This window comes from Talpa occidentalis, unplaced genomic scaffold, assembly GCF_014898055.3.
Source record: "Talpa occidentalis isolate TD23 unplaced genomic scaffold, MPIMG_talOcc4v2.1 talOcc4.2, whole genome shotgun sequence".
In the NCBI taxonomy this organism is placed as follows: Eukaryota; Metazoa; Chordata; class Mammalia; order Eulipotyphla; family Talpidae; genus Talpa; species Talpa occidentalis.
In genome coordinates, this window is record NW_023602073.1 from 69,924,214 (window position 1) to 69,949,260 (window position 25,047).

General features: G+C 38.3%; 1 protein-coding gene across 1 annotated transcript in view; it reads right to left on the reverse strand.

Annotated features, from left to right (window-relative positions):
* RHAG (Rh associated glycoprotein) overlaps positions 1–11,458 on the reverse strand; it is a 28,220-nt gene extending 16,762 nt beyond the window's left edge. Inside the window, exon 1 of the mRNA XM_037518725.2 lies at positions 11,301–11,458. Coding sequence (XP_037374622.2) covers positions 11,301–11,457 — 157 coding nt within the window. The 5' untranslated portion in view covers position 11,458. The remainder of the gene's footprint in view (positions 1–11,300) is intronic.
* Between the last annotated feature and the right edge of the window lie 13,589 nt (positions 11,459–25,047).

Genomic DNA, 25,047 nt, shown 5'->3' on the forward strand with positions numbered 1-25,047 from the left:
AGGTTAGCAACTATCTCACTTAAGGGAGTGCTCCAGGACCCAGGCTGGCTCCTTTCATTCCTACCCAAGGAACACCATAATTGGGACATTCATGGTGGGTCACTGTCAACTAACTTTAACTTGTTTGATTTTTGAAATGTAGGGGTGTGTGTGTGTGTGTGTGTGTGTGTGTGTGTGTGTGTGTGTGGCTGTCTCTACAGATAGTTTTGCCCTCCACCAAAATTTTATATGTAAACATTTGATTTCACTCATAGGATAACTTGGAATAGAACTAGAAAATATATATCATTTATAAACTGGCTATGATTTTACTTAATCCTCCTGGGCCTCAATTTTCTCCTCCTTAAAGGAGGGTTTGTATTAGATGAATTCCATAATCTTCTAGTTCTACAATTTGCTCATAGTCACAAAGTTAAGGGAAAAAAGAGGATATCACTGTTTCTTTTACCAAGATTTTTCCATAAACATTTTCTTTTTTTCTTAGTGTACTTGTTTCTCCTGGAATCTATTGATTTTAAAGCATGCAATAAAATAATAATTTTTAAATATAACTGTAATAATTAGAGTAATATGTCTTCATATTATGTTCCCATCTCCCTTTGATGGAAAAGCAGGCATTTTACACGAAGCAAAGAATTTCTTGAGTCAACTGTGCTCCAAAGCCTTTTCCCCTTTACTTCTTGTTACTACATTTTGCCACAAGGGGGCCTAGGAACCTCATCTATTATTTAAGTTGCTAGAGAACTTATGAAGTTGTGAAGACTCTTGACAGATAATGATTCTGTATACTTGAAGTTATGGTTAACACATTTATAAATAATAGGATGTTATATATATATATTTCATTCTTCTCTGAGGATCCATGAGTGAGTGGTGGGGAGAGGGCTATGGTTTTAGTGCTACAAAAAAAGATTTCTTCAGTGGTTTTAACATTTGGGACATCTGACCTGTTTTAAGGACTGTCAAAACTTGTCTAGATCAGCGATTCTCAGTAGCAGCTATTTTAGCCTTCTGAATAAGTTTGGCAATGTCTAAAGACAGTGTTGGTTGTTGTAACTTGAGTGGGTAAGGTAGTGCTACTAATATCTAGTTTGTACAGATTAAGGATGGGGCTAAATGGGGCAGGATGTGCCTGCCACCAAATGAGCAATTATTTTGTTCAAAATGTTAATAATGCTGCTGTTGAGAACTCCCCATCTAATTCAAAATATCCTTTTAAGGATTCAGAATTCTATAAAATTTTCCCTTTCATCAAAAACTTGATCCCACAGGAGAAAATGCTGACCAGATGTATTTAAGAATTTCTTCCCAGTGGCATAGCAAATTCTGGACTCCCTTTTTGAGTCAAGATATCAAGGCAAGGGAACCAGGGGCAGTGCTTCCTTGCTCCCTTCACCTCTGCATCATTGCCTTCTTTCACTACTTTGACACAGCTTTTCAAGTGTTTTCCTGAAAGTTCCTAATGAAAAATGAAGGAGGATGCAGAAGGAAAAAAAAAAAAAGTGGAGCAACCTCAAGGTAATAAAATTCTACAGTGTTCCTATAATTTCTGTGTCCCTGGCTGAAATAAGTTTGTTTTCTTGACATTTCAGTCAAGAATTGCACTGATCAATACTACTTCACTAGATTTATAATGGTAATCCACAATCCATTTGCATTTTTACCAGCTACATACCCTTGGAATAATACAGAAGGATGTTCCTCAGTCTCAGCTTCCTCATTTGCAAAATGGGAATAATCCCATGTCCTAAGATTCCATGATAGCATGACTTTGTTTTCCTCCTCACTTCTCTAATACCCAGGACAGAGCACATGTTAAATTAATACAGAATAAACATGCAAAATAAACATGTTATTTATTGCATAAATAACATTCAGGAAGCTCATATTTTATCATTGTTAAGGTTATTACATTCAGGCTCAATCTTAAGGGAGTTCACAATATGTAGTCATTTTCTAATAACTAAACTTATTTTTCCTGTTAGTTGATGATAGGCATGAAAACTCCCATTTCAAAAAAATATATCTTCTCTCTATAAAACAATTTGCTGTAAGCCTGCAGCACTGTATCTCAGACACCTTCAACAACTGCCTTGAACAATACAGTTTGTTCATAATACAGGAAATTAAGATCATTTATGTTATTTTAACTGAATAAACTCACTATCCCAGAAAGAATATAATCTTGCTCTTTAGAGATTGATTGCTGTTAGTTGGGGATCAAAAAATATTTCGACAAATCTGTTGAAGACTATGGTTCATGTAGCCAAAAGTCCTACCTTGAAAACAACACTGCCCATATAATATAGTAGTTAAAAGATAGGTTTTGAAGGCAGACTTCAGGGTTGGAATGCCATTGAACCCTAGCCTAGTGAATATTTGATATGAAGCACATTGCTTAATCACTCATACCCCAGCTTCATTGGTATTATAAATGTACTTTTCATCCCCTAAGTAGCAGGCAATCTTTGGGGTGACTTTCAGACCATGTGTCCTCCAATAGTTTTTTACCTAATGTTTTTTTGGAAGCCATTGATGAACCTTGCTATAATCAATTATTACATTCTTAATTTCAAAATTATATATGTCTATATTGATTACTCTTTTTATATTAATAAGTTGGAATTCTTTGATAGAGTTTCCTCCTTCTTCCCTTACTCCCCTTTAGGGAATATTTTAATGTGTTCCTTGAATTATTTTCTTTATTTCAATGTGTAACCTATTACCATCACATTATTATTATTATCCAATTATTTTATTTTATATATTTTGTATTGATGTGACATTGGTTTACAACTCTGTATATGATTTACAGGAATAGGATCACTCCTTTCAGATGTATGTTAGCACGACACACCCACTACCAAGGCACCCATAGTTCTCCACCATAGTCCACTTCATTTACAATTCATTTCAGTGTTCCACTTATTTTTCACTTTGGATAGTTGGTACTCCATCAAGCGGAAGCCTGTGTTTTTATATATCCCCTTTCATCTTTAAGTAGGTGGCTTACCTTGTGTTTTCTTTGCCCTGACTTGGATCAGCGATTTCTCCAGTGAGCCCCTGAGTGGGGAAGAGTATTTACAAACTGAGATTTGAGTTCTAGTTGTGCCCATTGCTTTCTTTAAGAAGCCAAACATTAACAAGCAAAATACAGGTTTCTTCTAGAGGCTTGTTGTGGGTCTGCTACTCCTAGGCAGCCTATTTGGCCACCATTTTGTCACTTAAACAAGGTCAAAGTGGTCCGGCCAGTTAGGAACAGGAGCCCAACCCTTCAGCCCTTCAAATCAAACAAGAGCACCAATCTGGATCACACTGGGAAGGTTATGCATCACAAGGTATGTCCAGAATGCCCGGGGGGCTGAGGACCTACGCATAACATGTGCATCAGGAAGTATGTCCAGAATGCCCAGGGGGCTGAGGAATGATGCATAACACATACTCCCGACTTATACATCAGGAGGTATGACCGGGAATGCCTGGGGGGCCGAGGACCCATGTATGACAATGGACCCCAGAAGCTGATCAGTGGAGCACCTTATTGATAAGATTAGAACAATGGCTGGGGATTAGGGTGTATCATCAAGTAGATTAGAAGTGCCTGGAGGGCATACTCACAATCCCTAATGTTCTACATCCTTCCCCTTTCTTTAATCTCCTTAATCTCCTTAAAATCAATTACATGTGTCAATAAAAGGGTCAGGATCTTGCTCTTCAGCAGCATCCTGCATTATGCAGCCTGCTCCACGACTCCCGTTTGTCAGTGTGATGTTGTCTAACACAACAGCTTGTATTTTATTTTTAGGTCAAAAACTATTGCTGTACATTAATTTAGGTCTCAAAACAATGCCAGGTAACACTTAGAACAGTAGCAAGCAATCCTAGAAATTGTTTACACTACACAAATTAGTTATCCTTTACCTGTAGTATATATCCTGATTTGCTAAGCCTTTGATAATAAGTGAATTGAATGATATCTGGAAGAATATAGGAATAAATTCTTAACTGTGGATTTAAAAATAAAAACCCAATAAAAAAAATAGGCAGGGAATTTGAATAGACACTTCTCCAAAGAAGATGTGTAAATGGTTAACAGATATGTGAAAAAATTGCTCAAATTCATTTATTATTAGGTAAATGCAAATCAAAACCACCATGAGATAGCACCTCACCCCTATCATTATGACTGGAGCCTATATCAATGATAGCAACCCATATCAAGAAGACTGGAAATAGTATGTGTCGGTGAAGGTGTGGAGAAAAAAGGAACTCTTGTTTAGCATTGGTGTCAATGTACTGGTGTAGCGCTTATGGAAAATGGTTCAGGGCACCCATAAAATGAAAAAAAAAAAGAGAAAAGAAAATGCACTATGACCCAGCAGGACATGGGAATATGAAAACATCAATTTGAAAAGACATGTGCACCCCTTTATACACAGCAGCATTATCAAAACCAAAATGCCTGTCGACGGATGGCTAGAAAAAGAAATGGTGAAGAGGAAATGCAAATGGCCAACAGGCATATGAAAAAATGTTCAACATCACTTGTCATCAGGGAAATGCAAATCAAAACTACCATGAGATACCATCTTACACCAGTGAGAATGGCACATATTAAAAAAACTAGCAACAACAAATGTTGGTGAGGGTGTGGAGAAAAAGGAACTCTCCTGCACTGTTGGTGGGAGTGCAAACTGGTCCAACCACTATGGAGAGCTGTGCGGAGATTTCTGGACCTACTAAACATAGAGCTTCCATATGATCCAGCAATTCCACTCCTAGGTATTTACCCAAAGGACACAGAAACATCAATTCCAAAGAGCACCTGCACCCCTATGTTTATAGCAGCACTATTTACAATAGCTAAGCTTTGGAAACAGCCCAAATGCCCAAAAATAGATGACTGGATCAAGAAGATGTGGTACATATATACCATGGAATATTACTCAGCATTCAAAAAAGATAAACACATGCAATTTGCAGCAATATGGATGGCGCTGGAAGGGATCATGCTCAGTGAAATAAGCCAAAAAGAAAAAGAAAAATACCGGATGGTCTCACTCATAGCAGGAATCTAGAAAACTTAAATAAGGGACCAGGAAAATGAATAACTATAAGAAAGTGAAAATCAAAATCAACTAAAAACTATGAACCAGAGACACTCTATGGGGGGTGGGGAGCGGGGAGGGGAGGGATTGGGGTCAAAATAAGGGGGTTGTAATTGTATGGGGAATATAAAAATAAAATTGAAAAAAAAAAAAAGAAATGGTAAGATATAGATAGACACATTTATATAGATTAAAGATTTCATCTTTAATAAAACATTTCATATTTAATTATCTATCTGTATCTCAATAATACCATTCAGCAATTAAAGAGGAAATCTTACCTTTTGTGACAACACGGATGGCACTTGAGGTGATTATGCAATCAAAATAAGTCAGAAAGTAAAAGATAGTTTCCCTCATATGTGGACTATAAGTAACCAAAACAAACAAACTTACAAGTCACAACAATACTAACTTTTAGATTCTGATACCTATAGTGGTCACCAGAGGAGGAGGGGGAAAGAGTGGGAGAGCAGGAGAGAGATATGGACCTGATGGTGGCAATGGCAGTAGAACATCAGGGGTGGACGAGGTGAGGTGTAACCCACACAGTTGTGAAGATGTACCCCCCAAATATATATAGTATTATAAATCAATGGTAAATTTGTACTATTTGCTTAAATTAAAGCAAGAAAACATGTAGATTAAAAAAATGTTGTGCTTGATCTGTGGCTAATATTGAAATATATAAAATAATTTCTGGTGTTGTTTACTGGTTTGCCTTTGTTAATCTATGTTCTGTGGTTTCAAAATTGTGAAGGGCACACATCTGGGGGTTTGGGAGATACTTTCAGGGAGTCTAAGAGGTTAAACTATTTTCATGATAATTCTTAAAATGCCTTTTCACTTGTTGATATCTATCTACATCTCACCATTTCTTTATCTAGTCATCCATGTAAAGGGATTTAGGTTGTGAAAATGCTGCTGTATATATAGGGGTGCACAAGGGAAAATATCTTTTCACTTGTTGCCAGAAGCAAAACTCCTGGCATTTAGCATGAATGAAGGTGGGGGTGTCAAATTGTATTGATGCTCTTCATCACCAGGGAAAAAAGCCAATTTCACTTAGAATTCCTTGATGTATTTGTGAAAATTGTTAATTTTAATTAAAATTAATAATTTTAATTAAAATTGTTAATTTTAATCCTCACATAATTTTTTATTGTTATGTATGAACTAGTATGTTGTAATGCAACAACACAAAAAGCAACACTGAAACATGATGGTTATCTCAGAAAAAAAGTGATGCTTTTATTGTTGAAGTTGTGAATGGAATGAGCAACTTTTTTCATGAAACTGGTTTGTTGAAAGATTAACATAAACTATGGTTTTTAAGACACATATTGATGTTTTCTGAAAAATGAATGGAGACTGACATGTCAATGAAAATAACTAAGAGGATTTGTTGCCAGTAATACATTTTGAGATTTATTTTTTTAACGAGAATTTAGATCTGCTTCTACAAGCTTATCTACTTCCTGGCACTTCTCAAGGATTTCTTGTTGAAATTCTTGGTGGTAATAAGAAATATCCTTTTTGATATCACATGATGAAATATGTCAATATTTGGAAATCCTGCATAACTATGAATCAATAATTTTGAAATGATCACTGCACAATATAACACAATCACATGTGTAAAAAATTGACTCAAACTGCGAGATTGACTTAAAGTAACAGAGTACAAAAGGTCATGGACATAGTTTTAATGGCCCATAAATGTTAAAGAATCTCTATTATGATGTTAAGAATCCTCAAAGTGACTTCTTAAACAGACAATTTTTTCTAGTCTGTCTATATGTTAGCAAGGATTAACTTAGAGTCTTGGTCAAGTTTCATTCCTTGCCAAACTATTTACACAAACGGAATTTGCCACAGGAAGTCATATTTGATTACTACTTTGTTAGTTGCCATAGGAGCCAACCACCATAGGGTGTAGCAAGTTCCCCAAGCCAGCACATCTGGAGTTATTATGACAAGAATCCAGATATTCAGGTGTGCAAAACACTTCCTTGGTTGTGCCTGAGGCTAAAAGAACACAACAAGTAGTGAGAGGGAGGAAAAAATTTACACCTGATTTAATTTACTTAAAATATAAATTAACATCCTGCTTAATTGTAAAAAACATAACTTTTGCCACATTGCAATTGAGAGCTGTTGTATACAGTTTCTTAGCAGAAACTGAGTCTTTACTATGTGTGAATCCCCACAATGTAATTCCCGGGCTGTTCTACAAAATATTTGAACCAGGGATAATACAAATGAACTGGAAGACTAGTATTGGCCAGACTTTTAGGTGTTATGTGGAGACTGTGTTAGGACTGCCATTCTGAATGAACGTGGATGCCCTCCAAATAAGATTTCACTTTGTGTTCTGCTCATAGCCTTCTTCAGGGTCCACAGGGCCTCCTATTGCTTGAATTTCCCCCATTTCCTGTATCCCTTGACCTCACTCTCATTTGTCTTATGAATGACAAATGTCCTCTGTGTGTGTGTGTGTGTGTGTTTGTACACTCTAAGTAAGAACCTTTGTTGGTTTCATGCACAATGTGAATGTACTTAATCATTAATTATTATTATTAAATCATCATTATTTGCATCTGTGATTTGATAATTTCTTTAAAAAGTGAAAAGAATCCTGTTCCTGATACCCTTTTTGATTACTTTTTTTAATGTTGGATACTACTGATATATTAGAAGTCCTGTTAGCTATACTTTTCAAATTATTGCTAGAATTTGACTAATTCTTAGTCTACAACTAATATGGTCCAATCTAGTATGGTCCAGTCTAATATTCAGTATGCTGAATTACTGTATTGTCCTCCTAATGTGTCTTTCTATATATCCTCCTGGGCCTGTAAAAACTATACTTAATAGCTAGAAGGTCTTTAAGGCATGTCAAACATATTCCTCTTCTCAAAGTCCTCCAATGGCTTTTCAACTAACTCAGAGTAAAAACAATTTGCTTAAAAATCTCTAAGACTCTCACACCTCCCCATTTACTTCGTCTTCCTCACTTACTCACTTCATTTATTAAATTCCTCTGGGTCTTTGTGCTTGCTGCTTCATTCACAGAAAACGTTCTTGTGCCAGTATCCATTTGGTTTGGCTCTTGTTTCTTTTAGTTCTGCTTAACGTCACTTTGCATTAGAAGGAATTGCCCAGACTATAAACTAATTACCTTTTATTCAGACATGTTATGTAAGCCACAGAATGAGAAAGCATATTTGAAATCAGATTTTATTGATTTTTCTCTGCCTTTACTTAATTATATATTCTACTTTGGAAATTAATCACATCTCAACATGCACACATACTTAATTGACTCTTCACTTCTCCACTTAAGCTCCTGTGGCAATACACTATCAAATTCCCTTTCCCACACCGGTCAGGTAACCACTACATTTTTCACAGAGTCTAAGAGTTATTTCTATTGTGTTTTGCCAGTTTTTGTTCTTTAGTTATTTATATTCCACAACTGACTGATACCATATAGCTACTATCTTTCATTTTCTGACTTATTTCACTTCGCATAATAACTTCAAGTTCCACTCATTATTTCCCAAAAGGTACTATTTCTTCTTTTTTCAATAGCTGAGTTGTATTTCATTGAGTATATATGTGATGTGTATCACACAATATCTTTATCTAGTTGTCTGATGAAGAAAACAGTTTCACTATTTTCCAGTCGTCTCAAAGATGGTACAAGTTTAGGGCCTCCCAGGTGGGGCAGCGGTTGAGCACTGGGTTGCGAAGCTGCCGGCAGAGGGTCCCACATGGCACGCAGACCTCTCCTGCCGCCCGCTGCTCCCTTCAGCAGTGTATTTCAGTCAGTCTGCCTGTTCTGTTCCCCGCTCTGGCTCTGGTGAATTCTCTCACCCTCCCACGCTTCTGACTGTACCCAGTGCTTGTATCAATCAATCAATCAATCAATCTTTAAAAAAAAAAAAGATGGTACAGTTTTAGTATCATTTTAGATGCATAGGAGACAGGATATTTAATTATATACTATTGATGCCTTGGGCTTATTAAAATTTAATTCTCTCACTTTACAATGGTTGTCCAGATTCATCTATTTCCTCATTTCATTTCCTTTTTTGGTGTGGTATTGTATTACCAATTAAATGTGTGCATGTATATGAATATATATTTATCATATATTAATATACAATTGGATGTGTGTGTATATATCTACATATAATACATATCTATATGTTATAGACATGTATATGGTATATTTTTTTCTTTTTTTTGCTCGTGTATTTATAGTCTTGTTTTCCTCAATAAAATGTAAACTTCATAAGGCATTGACTTTGCCTGTTTGGCTTTATTTATTGGCTTTATTCACTGGCTTGAACATAGAGCTTTGAACATTGCTTGACAAGAACTGGGAGGTTAATAAATATTTTCATAATGATTACAAAATGAATTTCCATGTTTCTTATAAGCAGAATATAAATGTCCTGTGACAGCTAGGTCAATTGAAAAAGTCTGCATTTAGTAACCATTTCCACAACTTGTTTTTTATCTTAAATTCTGAACTGAAATTTTACCTAGGATCTCTAAAACTAGAATTCAGCCTAAGTTATCCAAATTACAAACTTCTTAAGATAGCTTTATTTGAACAACTCTAATCTTATAGTTTTGGCATTTTGTTTATACTATATTGCATCTCTTTATTTACATATGTTCCAGACAGTGGAGTCTCAGAATAAAGAGATCGTATTCGCAGTATCTTTGAAAAAGTTTGCTGCGGTACATGCTTGGTACTTAATAAAAACATTTTATACACTGAATAAATGAAGTGTATAAAAGCATAATGAGGGTTGAATAAAATTATGTTCTGTTTCAGTGGTCTCTAACTTGCAATTTAGAAAATGATTTAATAAAGAATTCCTCAGACATCTATGTGGTATGAAGAGAGTTCGACCTAAAGAGTTTCAGTATCTGAATCTTACTTTGAAATTCTGCATTTTGGCTGAGTCACTTAGAGCTCAAAGTCATAATTTCTACATGGAAATATTGCCAATTATATAAACTCCTCCCAAAAAAGTAAGAATAAGAGACTAAATATCATCTTGCTTATAATAAAGCTTTGACCTATGCTGTAAAACTATATTACTGCTATTTTAAATAATTTTTAAAAGTTTAAAATTATTGAACCTCATCAAACATATAAACAATCTGTACAATAAAGATATTTTACTCTCTCCCTGGTTAATGAGGTAATGAATATGCCTGACTCAAAATAGGCAATAAGTAAATGGTAGTAGTTATTGTTACATTTACTTGCTCTTTCAAATTTGAGACTAAAACCCTTTTTTTCCTATCAGTCCATTCCCTGGGAAGGATTCTGCTTTTAAAATATGTTCTTTTCATCTCAGAGAAACTGCCAGAATATTACAAAATCCCAAGTGCATCCTTTTTTATTAAAACTCACTTATTTGGGGCCTCCCTGGTGGTGCAAGAGGTTAAGAGGCAGAACTATGAAGCTATTTGCAGCCACTGCGGCATGAGTTTGATTCTGGCCAAGGAGGTGACCCACATGGCACAGCAGACCTCTCCTGTCTCGCCAGCTGCTTCCCTCAGCTGTGTCTTTCAGCAGCTCTGCTGTTCTCCTCCCCACTCTGTTTCTGGTGAATTCTCTCACCCCCCACATCTCAGGCCTGCACCCCAGCTCTTATATGCATAAATAAATAAACATTTTTTAAACAAACTCATTAATTTCCTATGTGATCCTTCATAACCCTCTTATACCACGAGGCCCACACATGGAATCCAGGATCCCCTTCTAAATACTCCACTTTTTTTTTCTATTCACTCTCCTTCAAAGTCACCTATGACTATTTTGTTGTTGTTTTCATTGTTTGGGGAGATGTTTTTATAGAACTAGTCATCAATTCAAGGGAAAAATTAAGACATTTAGCAGCATGTAGGCAACAGAAAAAAATGATGTTACTTTAATTTTCAGTTTCTCTAATATTTTAACAGACACAGGTTATTCAAACACAATAATTTAAGAGAGAAGACAAGATGCCACAGTATAAACTTACAGTACCCTTAGCACTCATAACTGTTACATAATACTACAAACAGCTCTAATGGAGCTCAAGTGGCTACAGTAGTCAAAGATTTCACATGCTGAGAGCATGAAGAACCCCCAAATGTTTAAGAAGTAGATTGTTTACTCACGAGGATATAACTCAAGGGATCTATCCATGCTTGCTGAGCTGGTGCTGTTGGGATGCTGGACAATGTGCTGCTCCACCTCATACTCAACAAATAATGCAAATAAAACAATCATAGTGATCTCCAGGCCAAGGGCCATTAGAGGGAATTTGAACCTCATGTTTGTGGTAATGGACAGAGGCACACTGAGGGCTTCACTGGCTGTGTGAAGGTTGATAAGAACAGAGGGACTGCTCTGTGGGGAATTAGGTTGCATATTCAAGGTACTCCAATAACATCACAAGAAAAAAAGTGGGCAATTCTGGTGAAAATGCCCCACCCATTGGGGAGAGTTGTACTCTGTAATTGAATTGTTCCTCAAAAGATTGGTTTAAAAATATATAATATGGATTTTTAAAATCCATACAATGAAAACTATAAGATATTTTTAAAAGAAATACAAGAAGAAATAGGGAAATGAAAAAATATTCCCTGCTCATGGAGTGGAAGAACAAACATTACTAAAAAAGTCATCCTACCCAAAGCAATATATAGATTCAATGCAATTCCTATCAAGTATCCAATGGCATTCTTCAAAGAAATTGAACAAAAATTACTGAAATTCCAGTAGAACAAGAAAAGATCTTGAATAGGCAAATTAATCCTGACAAAAATGAAGAAGAATCACAGTATTGTACTCCCAGACCTCAAACTATACTACAAAGTTATAGTAATCGAAACAATATGGTACTGGACAAAAAATGGACACATACAAATGGAATAGAATTTAGAGCCCAGAAATAAACCTGCAGATCTAGGGACAGTTAATCTATGATAAAGACTATTTACTGGAGGGCCTCCCCTGGTGGCGCAGGCAGTTGAGCACCACCACAGCCTCTGCAGCATCAGTTCGATCCCGGCTGGCCGGCAAGGTTCCCACATGGCGCAGCAGACCTCTCCTGCCTTGCCTGCTGCTCCCCTCAGCAGTGTATTTCGTCAGTCTGCCTGCTCTGTTCCCCACTCTGGCTCTGGTGAATCCTCTCACCCTCCCATGCATCTGGTCTGTACCCTGGTTCTTGTATAAATAAATAAATAAATCTTTTTTAAAAAAAAGAATATTCACTGGAGAAAGTAGAGTCTCTTCAATAAATCATTTTGAGACAACTGGACAACCATATGCAAAAGAATGAGACTAGATTACCATCTTACACCTTATACAAAAGTTACCTCAAACTGGAAGACATGGCTAGAAGATCAGAAAGTATAAAACATGTTGAAGAAAAAAAATGGATAAAATATTCCACAATATTGGTTGCAGAAACTTCTTTGGAGATTTGTCCACAATTGCAAGAGAAGCAAAAGCAAATAAAAACACCACTAAAAGCAACCGATAATTTACTTTCTGTCTACTGATTTCCCTATATTGAACTTTAATATGAGTGAAATCAAATAGTATGAAGTGTTTTGTGACTGGCTTCTCTTACATAGCATAATATTTTCAAGAGTCATCAATGTTCTAGCTTGTATCAGTACTTTATTCCTATAATGGCCAAAAAATTCTCCATTGTATGGCTTTATCATGTTTTGTTTACCCACTTGTCCATTGATAGACATTTTGATTATTTCCAGTTTTAGGTTATTATGAACAATGCTGCTGTGAACATTCATGTACAAATTTTTGTTATACATATTTTCATTTCTCTTGGGACTATACTGAAGAATGGAATTGCCAGGTAACATGGTTACTCTGATTTATCATTCAAAGGCATTACCGATTGTTGATCAATGTGGTTTGCACTATTATATCCCTACCAGCAGTTTATAAATGTTCTGATTTCTTCACAACCTCACCAACACTTGCTGTTATCTGACTTTTTGATGTAGAATTATAATGGGTGTGAAGTGGTTTCTCATTGTGACTTTAGCTTCATTTGCATTTCCCTGATGGTTAATGAAATTAACATCTTTTCTTATGATTTTGACCGTTTGTATGCCTTAGTTGAAGAAATGTCTACTCAGCTTCTTTGCTCATAAGGTAATTTTATTAAAGTATTGTTGGATTGCACCAATTTGTGTTCTCAACAATACTCTGTCACTAACTCATATGCCATGAAGTAAATCTCTTAAGCTGTCTTTGTCATTACTTTTGTCATCTTTAATGTGTCAATGAGGACTTTTGCTCATTTCAAACAATTGTGAAGACTAGGTGAGAGAATATATTTGAAAGTAATTAATAAATATTAAAGAGATGAGAAATCCAGGTTATTAAAGAACTAATAAGGTAACAGATGTGTGTTATTTTATAGTTTTTCAGAAAAAAATGGAAACCTCTTTTTAAATATAATAAATTATAAAAATGAAGCATACTGAGCCTCCCTGGTGGCACAGGCAGTTGAGCGCAGCTCTGTGAAGCTGTCCACAGCCTCTGCAGTGCAGTTCAATCCTGGCAGGCTGCAGAGATACCCACATGGCACATGGCAGATCTACCCACATGGTGGGCAGAACTCTCCTGTCTGCCCTCTGCTCCCCTCAGCAGTGTATTTCAGTCAATTCTGACTGTTCTGTTCCCCACTCTGTCTCTGGTGAATCCTTTCACCCTCCCACACATCTGGCCTGTACCCCAGTTCTTGTATAAATAAATAAATCTTAAAAAAATAAAAATGAAGCATTCTATTTAAATAATAAAGTCATAGATATGGCTATAGCCTATCATTATTAGGAAGTTTGAAACATTTTTATTGTGAGGATGTTCAGACGTATAGAAGAGTGGCAAAGGTAACAGAGAGGTCCTTATCACCTTCATTAGTTACTTCTAATGTCAACAGCTGGCATAATCATAGTACAATGATCAAAACCAGGATATCTAACACTGGTACAATGCAACTAATGAAACTCCAGACTTTTTCACTAGTGTCCTTTTCTGTTCCAGGCTTTCATCCAGAATCCCATAATTGCATTTAGTCATCATGATTTCCAGTGATATCCTATAATCTATGATGGATTCTCAGTCTTTTTTTCCCTTTCATGACTCACCTTTTTTTTTAAAGATTTATTTATTTATGCATACAAGAACTAGGGTACAGACCAAAGGTGTGGGGGGTGAGAGGATCCACCAGAGAAAGAATGGGGAACAGAACAGGCAGAATGACTGAAACACACTGCTGAGGGGAGCAGCAGGCAAGCCAGGAGAGGTCTGCTGCACCATGTCGGTAACTCCCTGGTGGGGGATCGAACTTGTGCTGCAGTGGCTCAGGATAGCTTCATAGGTTGCATCTTAACCCCTTGTGCCACTAGGGAGGCCCATGACACATTTTTGAGATACTGGCCAGGCACTTTGCAGAATTTCCCTCAATTTGTGTTTATCTGATGTTTTCACATGATAAACCTAGGGTTATAAATTTTAGGCCAAATATCACGAAGGTGAAATGCTCTTCTCATCCTATCATAGCAGGGAATGCAGGACATCTATATACCTTATTACTGGTAACACTAATTCTGGTTACAGGGTGACGAGGGCGAGAAGTTTAAATGTTTAAAAATATTTATCCCACACTGTCTTATCAAGAATGTTTTATATATTATATAGTCAATAAAAATTGACAGAAATGATTTATTGTCAATTATTTTGCCCTTAGGAACTACTTATTCATCTTTTTAAACCATAGACCAAGTAAAAGAAAACAGTGTAAAATTTAATCAGGAGAAACAAACATCTATCCACATATATTTCTATTTTGTGTCCTTAACAATATAAGGTCCTAAAACACAAATCCCTATTAACTTTGTTTTATATCTACAGTGTAGTTAGGAATACAGAGTCTTCTGATATTCTTTTGTAAGTGATGGTTGAGGCATTTCTGCCCAACGTTTAAAAACACACAATAAAACTAGCAAGCTTAGCTCAGAGCCTGGCAGATTTTCTGACTAAAAGAAGATCAAAGTATTTGGATCTAAATACATTTCAGAATGGATGTTTGCCACAGTTACCAGAAATAATTTTATAAGTGAGAGGAAGGTACAAAGAACGTCCAGGAAAGTACTACCTGTCTTCTTGGATGGTGTCTAGAGGTGTTCAGAATGGTTCACACCATTTTGACATGTGGTTGTAGGCTATCCTACAACACAGCGTCTGACCAAACTAAGCTGTCCCACCTCCTGTGAAAAGAACCATGTAACTTTATACCAAGCAGGTTGGGAAGGCACCAAAATCTGTGTCCAATGTGTGTCCAAGCTGAATTTGAGGAGTTCACGCTGTGAGACCTGAATTTCTTATAAGACTGTGACTGTCGGGCCTCCCAGTGGCGCAGCGGTTGAGTGCTGGGTTGCGAAGCTGCCTGCAGCCTCTGCAGCACTGGTTCGATTCCCGGCTGCTCCCCGGCCACCGGAGGAGGATCCCACATGGCGCGCAGACCTCCCCTGCCGCCCGCTGCTCCCCTCAGCATTGTACTTCGGCCCTTCTGCCTGCTCTGCTCCCCACTCTGGCTCTGGTGAATTCTCTCACCCTCCCGCACTTCTGACTGTACCCAGTGCATGTATAAACAAAACAAACAAACAAATAAAATAAATAAATAAAACATGCCTCTATTTAAAAGAAAAAAAAAAGTTTAAAAAAAAAAAAAGACTGTGACTGTCAAAGATGAGAAAGTACAGCTGCCAGACCTATGGTAGTTCCATGTGTGCTAAAGTGTCTGTGACAGGATTGAGTGTGCTTTTCTTCTTCAGAAGCAGAAAATTGTGGTAAAAGTGTAGAAGGCACAAGGAGTCAGAAAGCTAATTAAAAATGGAAACTTATGGGGTAAAAGAGATATTGAAGAGAAAAGTACCACCTGACCTCTTTCCAGACCTGAAGCCTCAAACCACTCCAAATTCACAACCCAGATGTACAACAAATATTTATCATGTAGCAATCATTTTAGAAATTGTCCTTGTATCACGCCACTTGGAATGTTCATACTCTTAATTATTTGCCTGGCCTTCCAAGTCATACCCTCTTCCTTCAACCCAAATATAGAGAACAGGGAACCTCACAAACTATGCAAATAAAAAAGTGTTACTTAACATCAACGTGAACAATGATCATAAGAAAAAAAGTTTTTGCTACAGTCTCTGTTATTTTGAATAAATATTTTTTAAAGTGAATAAAAAAAGATTATGTCCCAAACCTTTCTTCATAAATTCACTAATAATGACTGCAGTAGTGTAGCTACTATCCTGCTACACAAAATTTAAAGAAAGATAAAATGGAAGGAGGTAGTGGGAGAAGTGGAGGGCAGGGAGCCGCAACTGGCATCTGAGCTCCCAGGAGATCCCGCCCGATTAGTGTCCTAGCCGTTGGGCCCAAGGGGGTATATAACTTGAATGAAAGGGAAGTCACACACATCAGGCGTGGCCTGGAGCAAGCTGCTCTTCTAAGATAAGGGTGGAACAGGGGGGCTCCCAGAAAGCATGACAGGTCTTTATTTTTTTTCCCTTCCAGACCTGATCGCTTTCCTCACCACGTTTATCTTTGCTCTTATCAACATGCCTCAGCTTGTTCAGCTTTAGTCACTGAAGTGTGCTTAGAGTAAGTGTTTAGTGGCATTTTTAATATTCACCAGCATCTGATAACCTCAGGCTCTTTATGCATGCTAATTATAATGCTTAACAAGAGTCCAGCAAGGTAGGCTCATTTCTTATTGTCATCCTACAAATGGGAAATCCAAGAAACCAAATGACTTCCAAACTCTAATAGTATTTGAAAAATTCCAGGACCCAAATTAAAATGCAAGTCTGCTTAACTTGGAAACTATTCTTTTTCTTTGGTTAATCGATTTCAGTGCTCTTGTATCAAATCTTTCAGGTATTACATGACATCCCATGTTAATCTTTAAAAAAAGGCAAACAACTTTATATGTATACACACATATGTATGTATATTTCTACATGTATATATATGTTTGCACATGTATAGATATAGATGTATTATACATGTATAGATATATAGCTATATACTTTTAAAAATTATGAAACAATTTTTTGTTTGCTCTTTTTAAATGAACAGCTTTGTTCTTTTTAAATAATGCATACCATATAGAACTTATAATAAAGTAAAAGTGAGCATCTATTCATTCATTCCCAATGTAACATTATTGAGGTGAGAATATTAAGTTTAGTATTTAACATTTTGGTCTCCCTGCATATTCTTGATTTGCCTTATTACTGGTGAAGTTAACCCTGGTTAACTATATCGAAAAATAAAAATACAGGCCTCCCCGGTGGCGCAGCGGTTGAGCGCTGGGTTGCGAAGCTGCCCGTAGCCTCTGCAGCACCAGTTCGAACCCCGGCTGCTCCCCGGTCACCAGAGGAGGGTCCCACATGGCGCGCAGACCTCTCCTGCTGCCCGCTGCTCCCCTCAGCAGTGTACTTCGGTCTTTCTGCCTGCTCTGCTCCCCGCTCTGGCTCTGGCGAATTATCTCAACCTCCCGCGCTTCTGACTGTACCCAGTGCTTGTATAAATAAATAAATATTAAAAAAAAAAGAAAAAGAAGTTTTTTTAAAAAAAAGAAAAAGAAAAACACTATAATAAACATAAATATGCTTTAATATGTTTCATTAATATCAATAATAGTGTAATATTCTTACTCTATTTAGATAAATAGAATGAATGTTTTTGGGTTATTATGATATTGAAATTTTGAAGTGGAGTGGATTATTACTTTTGAAAGCCAGATATTTTTAGTATAATTACCCTATAATGCATTTAACTTCATTAATGCTATATCCAAGGGACTAAGGATAAAAATAGTAAATATGATGGAGGTGACATCCTGATAATTATTCAGCAGTGTGGGAAACAAAGACAATGAACACAACCTTCAAACATAATTCTAGCAGTAATAGTAACAGAAGTAGGTATTGGACAAGAGAGTGAAAGATGTATTTGTGTGTGTGTGTGTGTGTGCACGCGCACACGCTCGTACCCATATGTTTGAGAGAGTGTGGGAAAGAGACAGAGAGAGACAGAATTAGATCAGGGTAAGTTTTAAAATGTTATCAACATTTGAGTGGGGTTCTGTACGCAATTCCATGGGGAAGGGGAGGGGTGTTTCTCACACCTACAATCAATTCTTGGGACACCAGGTGGGTGTCCTACAATTCAACTCAATTCTGGCACCATCTATGTGGAGATAACATCAGATCTTACAAGATTTTCCTCCACTTTATATACTAGTCAATACCTCCTTCACTTTGAAAAAGATTTAGTGTTTTTTTCTCAGCCATTAGGTTGGTGTACTGAGGCCTCTTTTCCACCTAGGGCCTCTGCACCTGTGTGCACATGGCCTCTCTATGAACCTGTGTGTGTGTGAAAGAATTGGATAAGGCACTCCTTCATGACTTCCTTGAGACAAGGGCCCACATCACGAGGTGGCTGGGGATGCCTAGGTAACTGTTGACTGAGTGTGTGTTCAGGGTCCAAGACATTACACATGGGAAGTACTCCCTGTATACATGGCTGACATGTCCTTCCTTACTAAATAAATAGCAAGAGAGCTGTTTAGTGAGCAACAGAGTCTTGCTTGCAGACTTGCTCCAGACTTGTCCCTCAAATATGTCCTTGGGAGTGTGCTGGTGTGTTCCTGACCTTGGCGCCTGAACAAGGACTTGAGCAGCCCAGAACAGATGCTTGAATCAAAAATCAACATCAGGGACACATTCACTGTTCCTCAAAGCCCGGGGAAGGGAATAGGACATCTGAATCAGCTACACAGTAGCCCCACAGACCTTTGAGTCTGGGAAAAATGGTAAGTGAAGTGTTCTCTCTCTTTCACTAGTCGTGTCTTTCTCTTTTCTTGTCTTTCTCTCTCTTTCCTATCCCAATTCTTAACTTCCTTTTCTATCAGTTCCATTCACTCTGCCACAAAATTAATGGTGGGCATGGGTCAACCATTTAAAGAGCCAAAAGGGCTGGTTGCTACCTTCTAGAAGACTCCCGTGACAGGATAAACTGTTACCAGGACCAATTAGGAGACTAGCCCCACCCGCTAGTCTCAAGATAAAGTCCCGTCATCTAATGAGGGACCTTGGTCTCCAAAGACAACAGCCACATACACCATCCAGAAACCCATCCAGGGGTTGCATCTATAGGCTTGACCTCCTAGCAACCTGGGCTCTATTCTCTGCACTAGGGAGGAGAATTCAATACCAAGTCACAAGTCTAAGAGTGCCAGGCCCCAGCATGACAGCTGGGGAAGTGGCTCCCCCCCTCTAAGCATTACACTAAGACTAGATACAACCAGCCCATACCACGCGGCTTGCCCTTGTTAGATTTTTATTTACGGCCTGATTTTTTATGTTCCTATTCCTATTTTTTATTCTTCTTTTCAGTAAGATAAGCTAATAATGAGTAACAATCTCCTGCTCAACTTCAACATCGTGAACAACTTAAGGCTCTCCTATCTATAGAATGTAAAATTTCTGATAAAAAGCTCACTCAATTCCTACAATTGGTTAAATCTCACTGGAACTTGTACTGCTTAGCCATCAGGGCTTTGGACATAAAATGTGCAAAACAGGCTTGGGCTGGTGATCTAGAGCCCCTACCTCTTCCACCACTCTTAGTATCCCCTAAAATTCACTGTGGCTGACTGCTGGAGGATTGCCTCTGGTCTCAGTATGCAGCTGCTTGGACCTTTTCTCCAGTACTGGGACCACTGGCATGTCTCTATTGCCTTTCCTAGTGTAGAAAAACTGGACATTCCTTTTATTCACCTTAACAAACTGTTCTGGTCCATTCTATAGGTAAAAAAAAAAAACAAAACAAAAAACAAACAAACACATTTCCCTGTGTTTTCCTAATCTTTAAATCTAGACTGTTTAAGTTAAAAAAACTGCTTGACTTTAAAATTGTGATAATCTTGAACTCTAGGCCTTTGGTAATGGTTAATATTTAACACTGTCATTGTCTATTACCTCCGGAGAGTTAATTATAAATGGCGCCTATATAATTTCTAATTAAAAAACTGAAATTTTGAGATCATGATCTACAATTCTGGTAAACAATAACTAGCTCAAAATTTAATGGTTTAATCTAAGGCATATATGCCTTAAAGTTATAATGTTAGGTATAAATACTTTTATTCTTTGTTTAAATGTGTTTACTTAAAAATTTTTTAAAAAGCTCATGATATTCAATTTCATGTCATCTCACCTTCGAAACAATTAATTCATGTGTTTATATATAAGTCATCTAAAGGGATGATCGTAAAACAGCTATTACAATGTCTTACAAGCTAAAGATTAAATAATAAGATAACAACTCTAAATACAAATTAAATATGTGTTTAAAAAATATTGTACTTTAACAACTTGCTACAAAAAATATAATATGAGGGCCTCCCCTGGTGGCGCAGCGGTTGAGCACTGGGCTGCGAAGCTGCCCGCAGCTTCTGCAGCACCGGTTCAATCCCCGGCCGCCAGTGAGGGTCCCACATGGCGTGACAGACCTCCCCTGTCACCTGCTGCTCCCCTCAGCTGTGTATTTAGTCAGTCTGCCTGCTCTGTTCCCCGCTCTGGCCCTGGTGAATTCTCTCACCCTCCCGCACTTCTGACTGTACCCAGTGCTTGTATAAATAAATAAATAAATCTTTAAAAAATATATAATAGGAATGATATAATAATAAAAATGTTTTAAAATACTTAAGACTTCTTAAAACTTAATATATTCTGATAGACAATCCTAGCACTGACCACAGTAAAACTACCAACTCCAAGCCCCTGATCCTAAAAACTGACCATATGATTACTTGCCTCCTTCAAAGACACATAAAGTAATGGTTAAGGCAGTTAACCATAAAAAACTAAGTAATGTTACTCAAAAGCCAAAGAATTCCATTATCACTTCAGGCTACATTTGCTTAGGCTATTAAAAAAAATTACACTAATCTAAACCCAAAAACTGTAAAATGACAAGTCATTCTCTCCTACTATCTTAAAATTTTAAGTATGTGACTGCCATCCCTTATAATCTGCCCCCATAAAAACACATATACCAAGCTCTATTTCTTACATTGCAAATTCCTCCAGACTAACAGCTGGCCTCACAGCGATAGAACATTTTATCCCAGCAAAATCAAGCCCTAAGTCCTTGGTCTTGTACCAACACGCTTTATAAGTACCAACCTGGCTGGGACCTGTAGAACTTGTAACCTGCGGGAGGGGTTGTATTTCTGTTTTGTCACCTACAGGACCACTCTGAGCTCCAGCAAAAACAATAAGATTGATTAGCCTTTTCGAGAATGGTGATGGCTCACCATGCCAGCAAAAACACTCACCTGGGGGCACATCAAAGTCCTAACCACTAATGCGGAAAATCTACTCTCCAAACAGGGAGAAACCTGCACCTCTGAAAATCTATTTTTGGTGCTCTTCTCTTGCATTTTAAGTTGATCCTCGGTGGGGAGTCTTCTGCTCCTCCTTTTTATTCCTACTGTCGAAGCTCAAATAAAATGGGTGCATGTTATTAACCCCTCTGTCTTTCATGTTGTTGGATGGGGGGACCCAGAACTCCCTATTAGATCTAATGACTCCCTTCACATAGGTTAGCCAGAGATTCCAGGCTCTTTAACTGCATATCCTACTCATACTCTTCCTTCCCCTTGGACAATTTCTAGTCCAGGACACACTTTATGCTTGACTTTATCCTTTAATACTTACTGTGTGTCCTTGCAATGGTACATAGTTTAGTTCAAGCTCCACCTGATGAATGTTGAATTGTTGCTATCCCTCAGCAGCGTTTTCTATGCATGGTGGGAATAGGAAAGTTCAACCCTAAATTTAATTATGACTCCATCCTAGCCCCTTTGATTCATAATTGCCATCAGCCATGGACACAGATGAAGCACGTAGACAATGAATTCCATTGGGAAGTTTGCATATCTACCTTCAGCTCAGAAACTTTTTTTTTTTAAAGATTTATTTATTTATTATACAAGCACCGGGTACAGCAGAAGCATGGGAGGGTGAGAGAATTCACCAGAGACAGAGCGGGGAGCAGAACAGGCAAACTGATGAAATACACTGCTGAGGGGAATAGCGGGCAGCAGGAGAGGTCTGTCGTGCCTTGTGGGACCGTCACCGGCTGTCGGGGATCGAACTGGCGCTGCAGAAGCAGCGAGCAGCCCAGCGCTCAACCACTGCGCTACCACAGGAGGCCCTCAGAAACTTCTTTATTTAATAAAACTTGCTCCCTACAAAATTGGGGCCGACAAGGCCTCCTGGTTATGGATAAAAACAACATGGCAGGGCAAAACCTGGAATTGGACTTTTCCCTATTTTTACCAGCACTCCCATCCTTTATGGAATCCAGACTGCTGCAACAACCATTCCATGTGCTCTCCCCTTAAGACAAAAATTTGGAGAGCCACGACTTGGTACTTGCCCTATGTCCTAGCCAAGGCCCGGCTCAGTTCACTCAGGGCAAATTTCTACGGGATTATACAGATACTTTCAGTAACACCCCAGTCTGTACCTCCTGTCTCTTTCTTGTTAACCCCTTCTCTACCACCCTTCTCTGGTGATAGTATTACTTTTCCAGCTGCCACACTTATCAACCCCTGTGTTGACAGTCAGTATCTTCACAATCATTCCATCTTCCTTATTAAACAACAGATATAAGCTTGGATTTCTGTTGTTTTTTTAAAGATTTATCTATGCATACAAGAACTGGGGTACAGGCCAGAGGTGCAGGGGGTGAGAGGATTCACCAGAGACAGAGCGGGGAACAGAACAGGCAGACTGACTGAAATACACTGCGGAGGGGAGCAGCGGGAGAGACAGGAGAGGTCTGCTGCGCCATATGTGTAGCTCCCTGGCTGGCCAGGGATTGAACTCCCCTTGCACCACCAGGGAGGCCTGCTTGGATTCCTGTTAACATCACACATCCTTAGGAAGGTAGTTCCCCTTTAGCTCAACTGGTTCATGCTCTAGACCACTGTAATAGAGTCTGTCATTTTTTAGCCTCTTTGACTACTGGAATTATTTTTCTTGTTTCTCTGGCTGCTATTTATTGCAGCCCTAACCCATCTGCTTTGGATAAATCTCTTCAAAGAGCTAGTGAAGTTCACCAATATATGACCAATACCACTGAAGATTTGTTGGCACAGGCCAATATAGATTCTTGCCTGGCTTGATGCCCTAGAGTCTCCTGTACTATGGCTTGGTGAGCATCAGCTGGCTTTGTGGACACAATCCCTCCTCCAATGTGGCACTGGTTATGATTGGTTTTGTGTGACTAATCTTACTGCTGATAATTTCACTTCTTTCTCTTGGATGTCTCAAAAACAAAACCTGCTTCAGTCATTTATTTCTCCTTTACATACTTCTGTCCAAGAACTACAAACTAAACTTCTCCAACTTCATGAGATCCAACAAAAAACATCACAATACACTATTGATGGTCTCCTGAACTCCTCTTCCTTGGCGGATCTCCGCACCTGGTAGTCTGGCCTTACTATTCATACTCTTATTCAGATTATTTTATGTCTGTTATTTTCCTTGTCTTTATAATAGGACGCAGGTGCCACCGCCATGCTTGTTTCTGCAGACAGCAATGACAGTCAATGATGATTTACCAGCTGACCCTTCATCGTCCTTCACCCCCATCCTCCCATTCTTTTTTTTTTTTTTAAGATTTATTTTATTTATCCATGCATACAAGAGCTGGGGTGTAGGCCAGAGGTGCAGGCTTGGGGCAGTGAGAAGATTCACCAGAGACAGAGTGGGGAGCAGAACAGGCAGATTGACGAGAAACAATGCTGAGGGGAGCAGCTAATGAGAGAGGAGAGGTCTGCTGCGCCATGTGGGCCAGCTCCCTGGTCAGGGATCAAACTCATGCTGCAGAGGCTGCCAACAGCTTCCCAGTGTGAGATCCAATCCCCTGCTCCACTAGGGAGGCCCACCCATCCTCCCCTTCTGCCCTATAAAACAAAAAGGGGGGATATGTGGCCTCTTTTCCACCTAGGGCCTCTGCACCTGTGTGCCCATGCCCTCTATATGCGCCTATGTGTGAGTGAAAGAATTGGATAAGGCACTCCTGCATGACTGCCTTGAGACAATGGCCCACATCATGAGGTGGCTGGGGATGCCTAGGTAACTGTTGACTGAGTGCGTGTTCAGGGTCCAAGACAGTCTGGGAGCATCTCAGAAATTACACCGGATACCTGCATGGGAAGTGCTTCCTGTATACGTGGCTGACATGTCCTTCCCTGTTCCCCATAAAATTGATTACCCTTTGATCTCTTTGAAATCCTCTTCTCAATATAATGAATACCCTTTGTTTCCCCTGGACACTGCTTCTCCTGCCATTGCCACATAATCAGTCATGCTTGTTCATTATTACTAAATAAATAGCAAGAGAGCTGTTTACTGAGAAGCATGACTCGTCCCTCAAACGTGTCTCCGGGAGCATGAGGCGTGCTCCTGACCAGCAGAATCTGCTTCAAACTGCTGTTATCAATCTTAAATGAGAATATAAACAAAGATTTATCAGTGGTAGAATATTTATTTTTGCTCTTACTTTTTTGTCCTTGATGGTATTATTTGTGTGTGTTGTAAAATAATGCCCTCTTTTTTAAATCTGCAGCCAAACTAATGAGGAGGAGATCAAAATGTCAAAAAGCTAAAAGTAACTAAGAGTTGAACTGATTCATTTTTTGTTAAAATTTAATGTTATAGGTAAATATTTTGGAAACTTTGTTACGTATGATCGTTTATCTCTTTGGAGTTAATTACACTA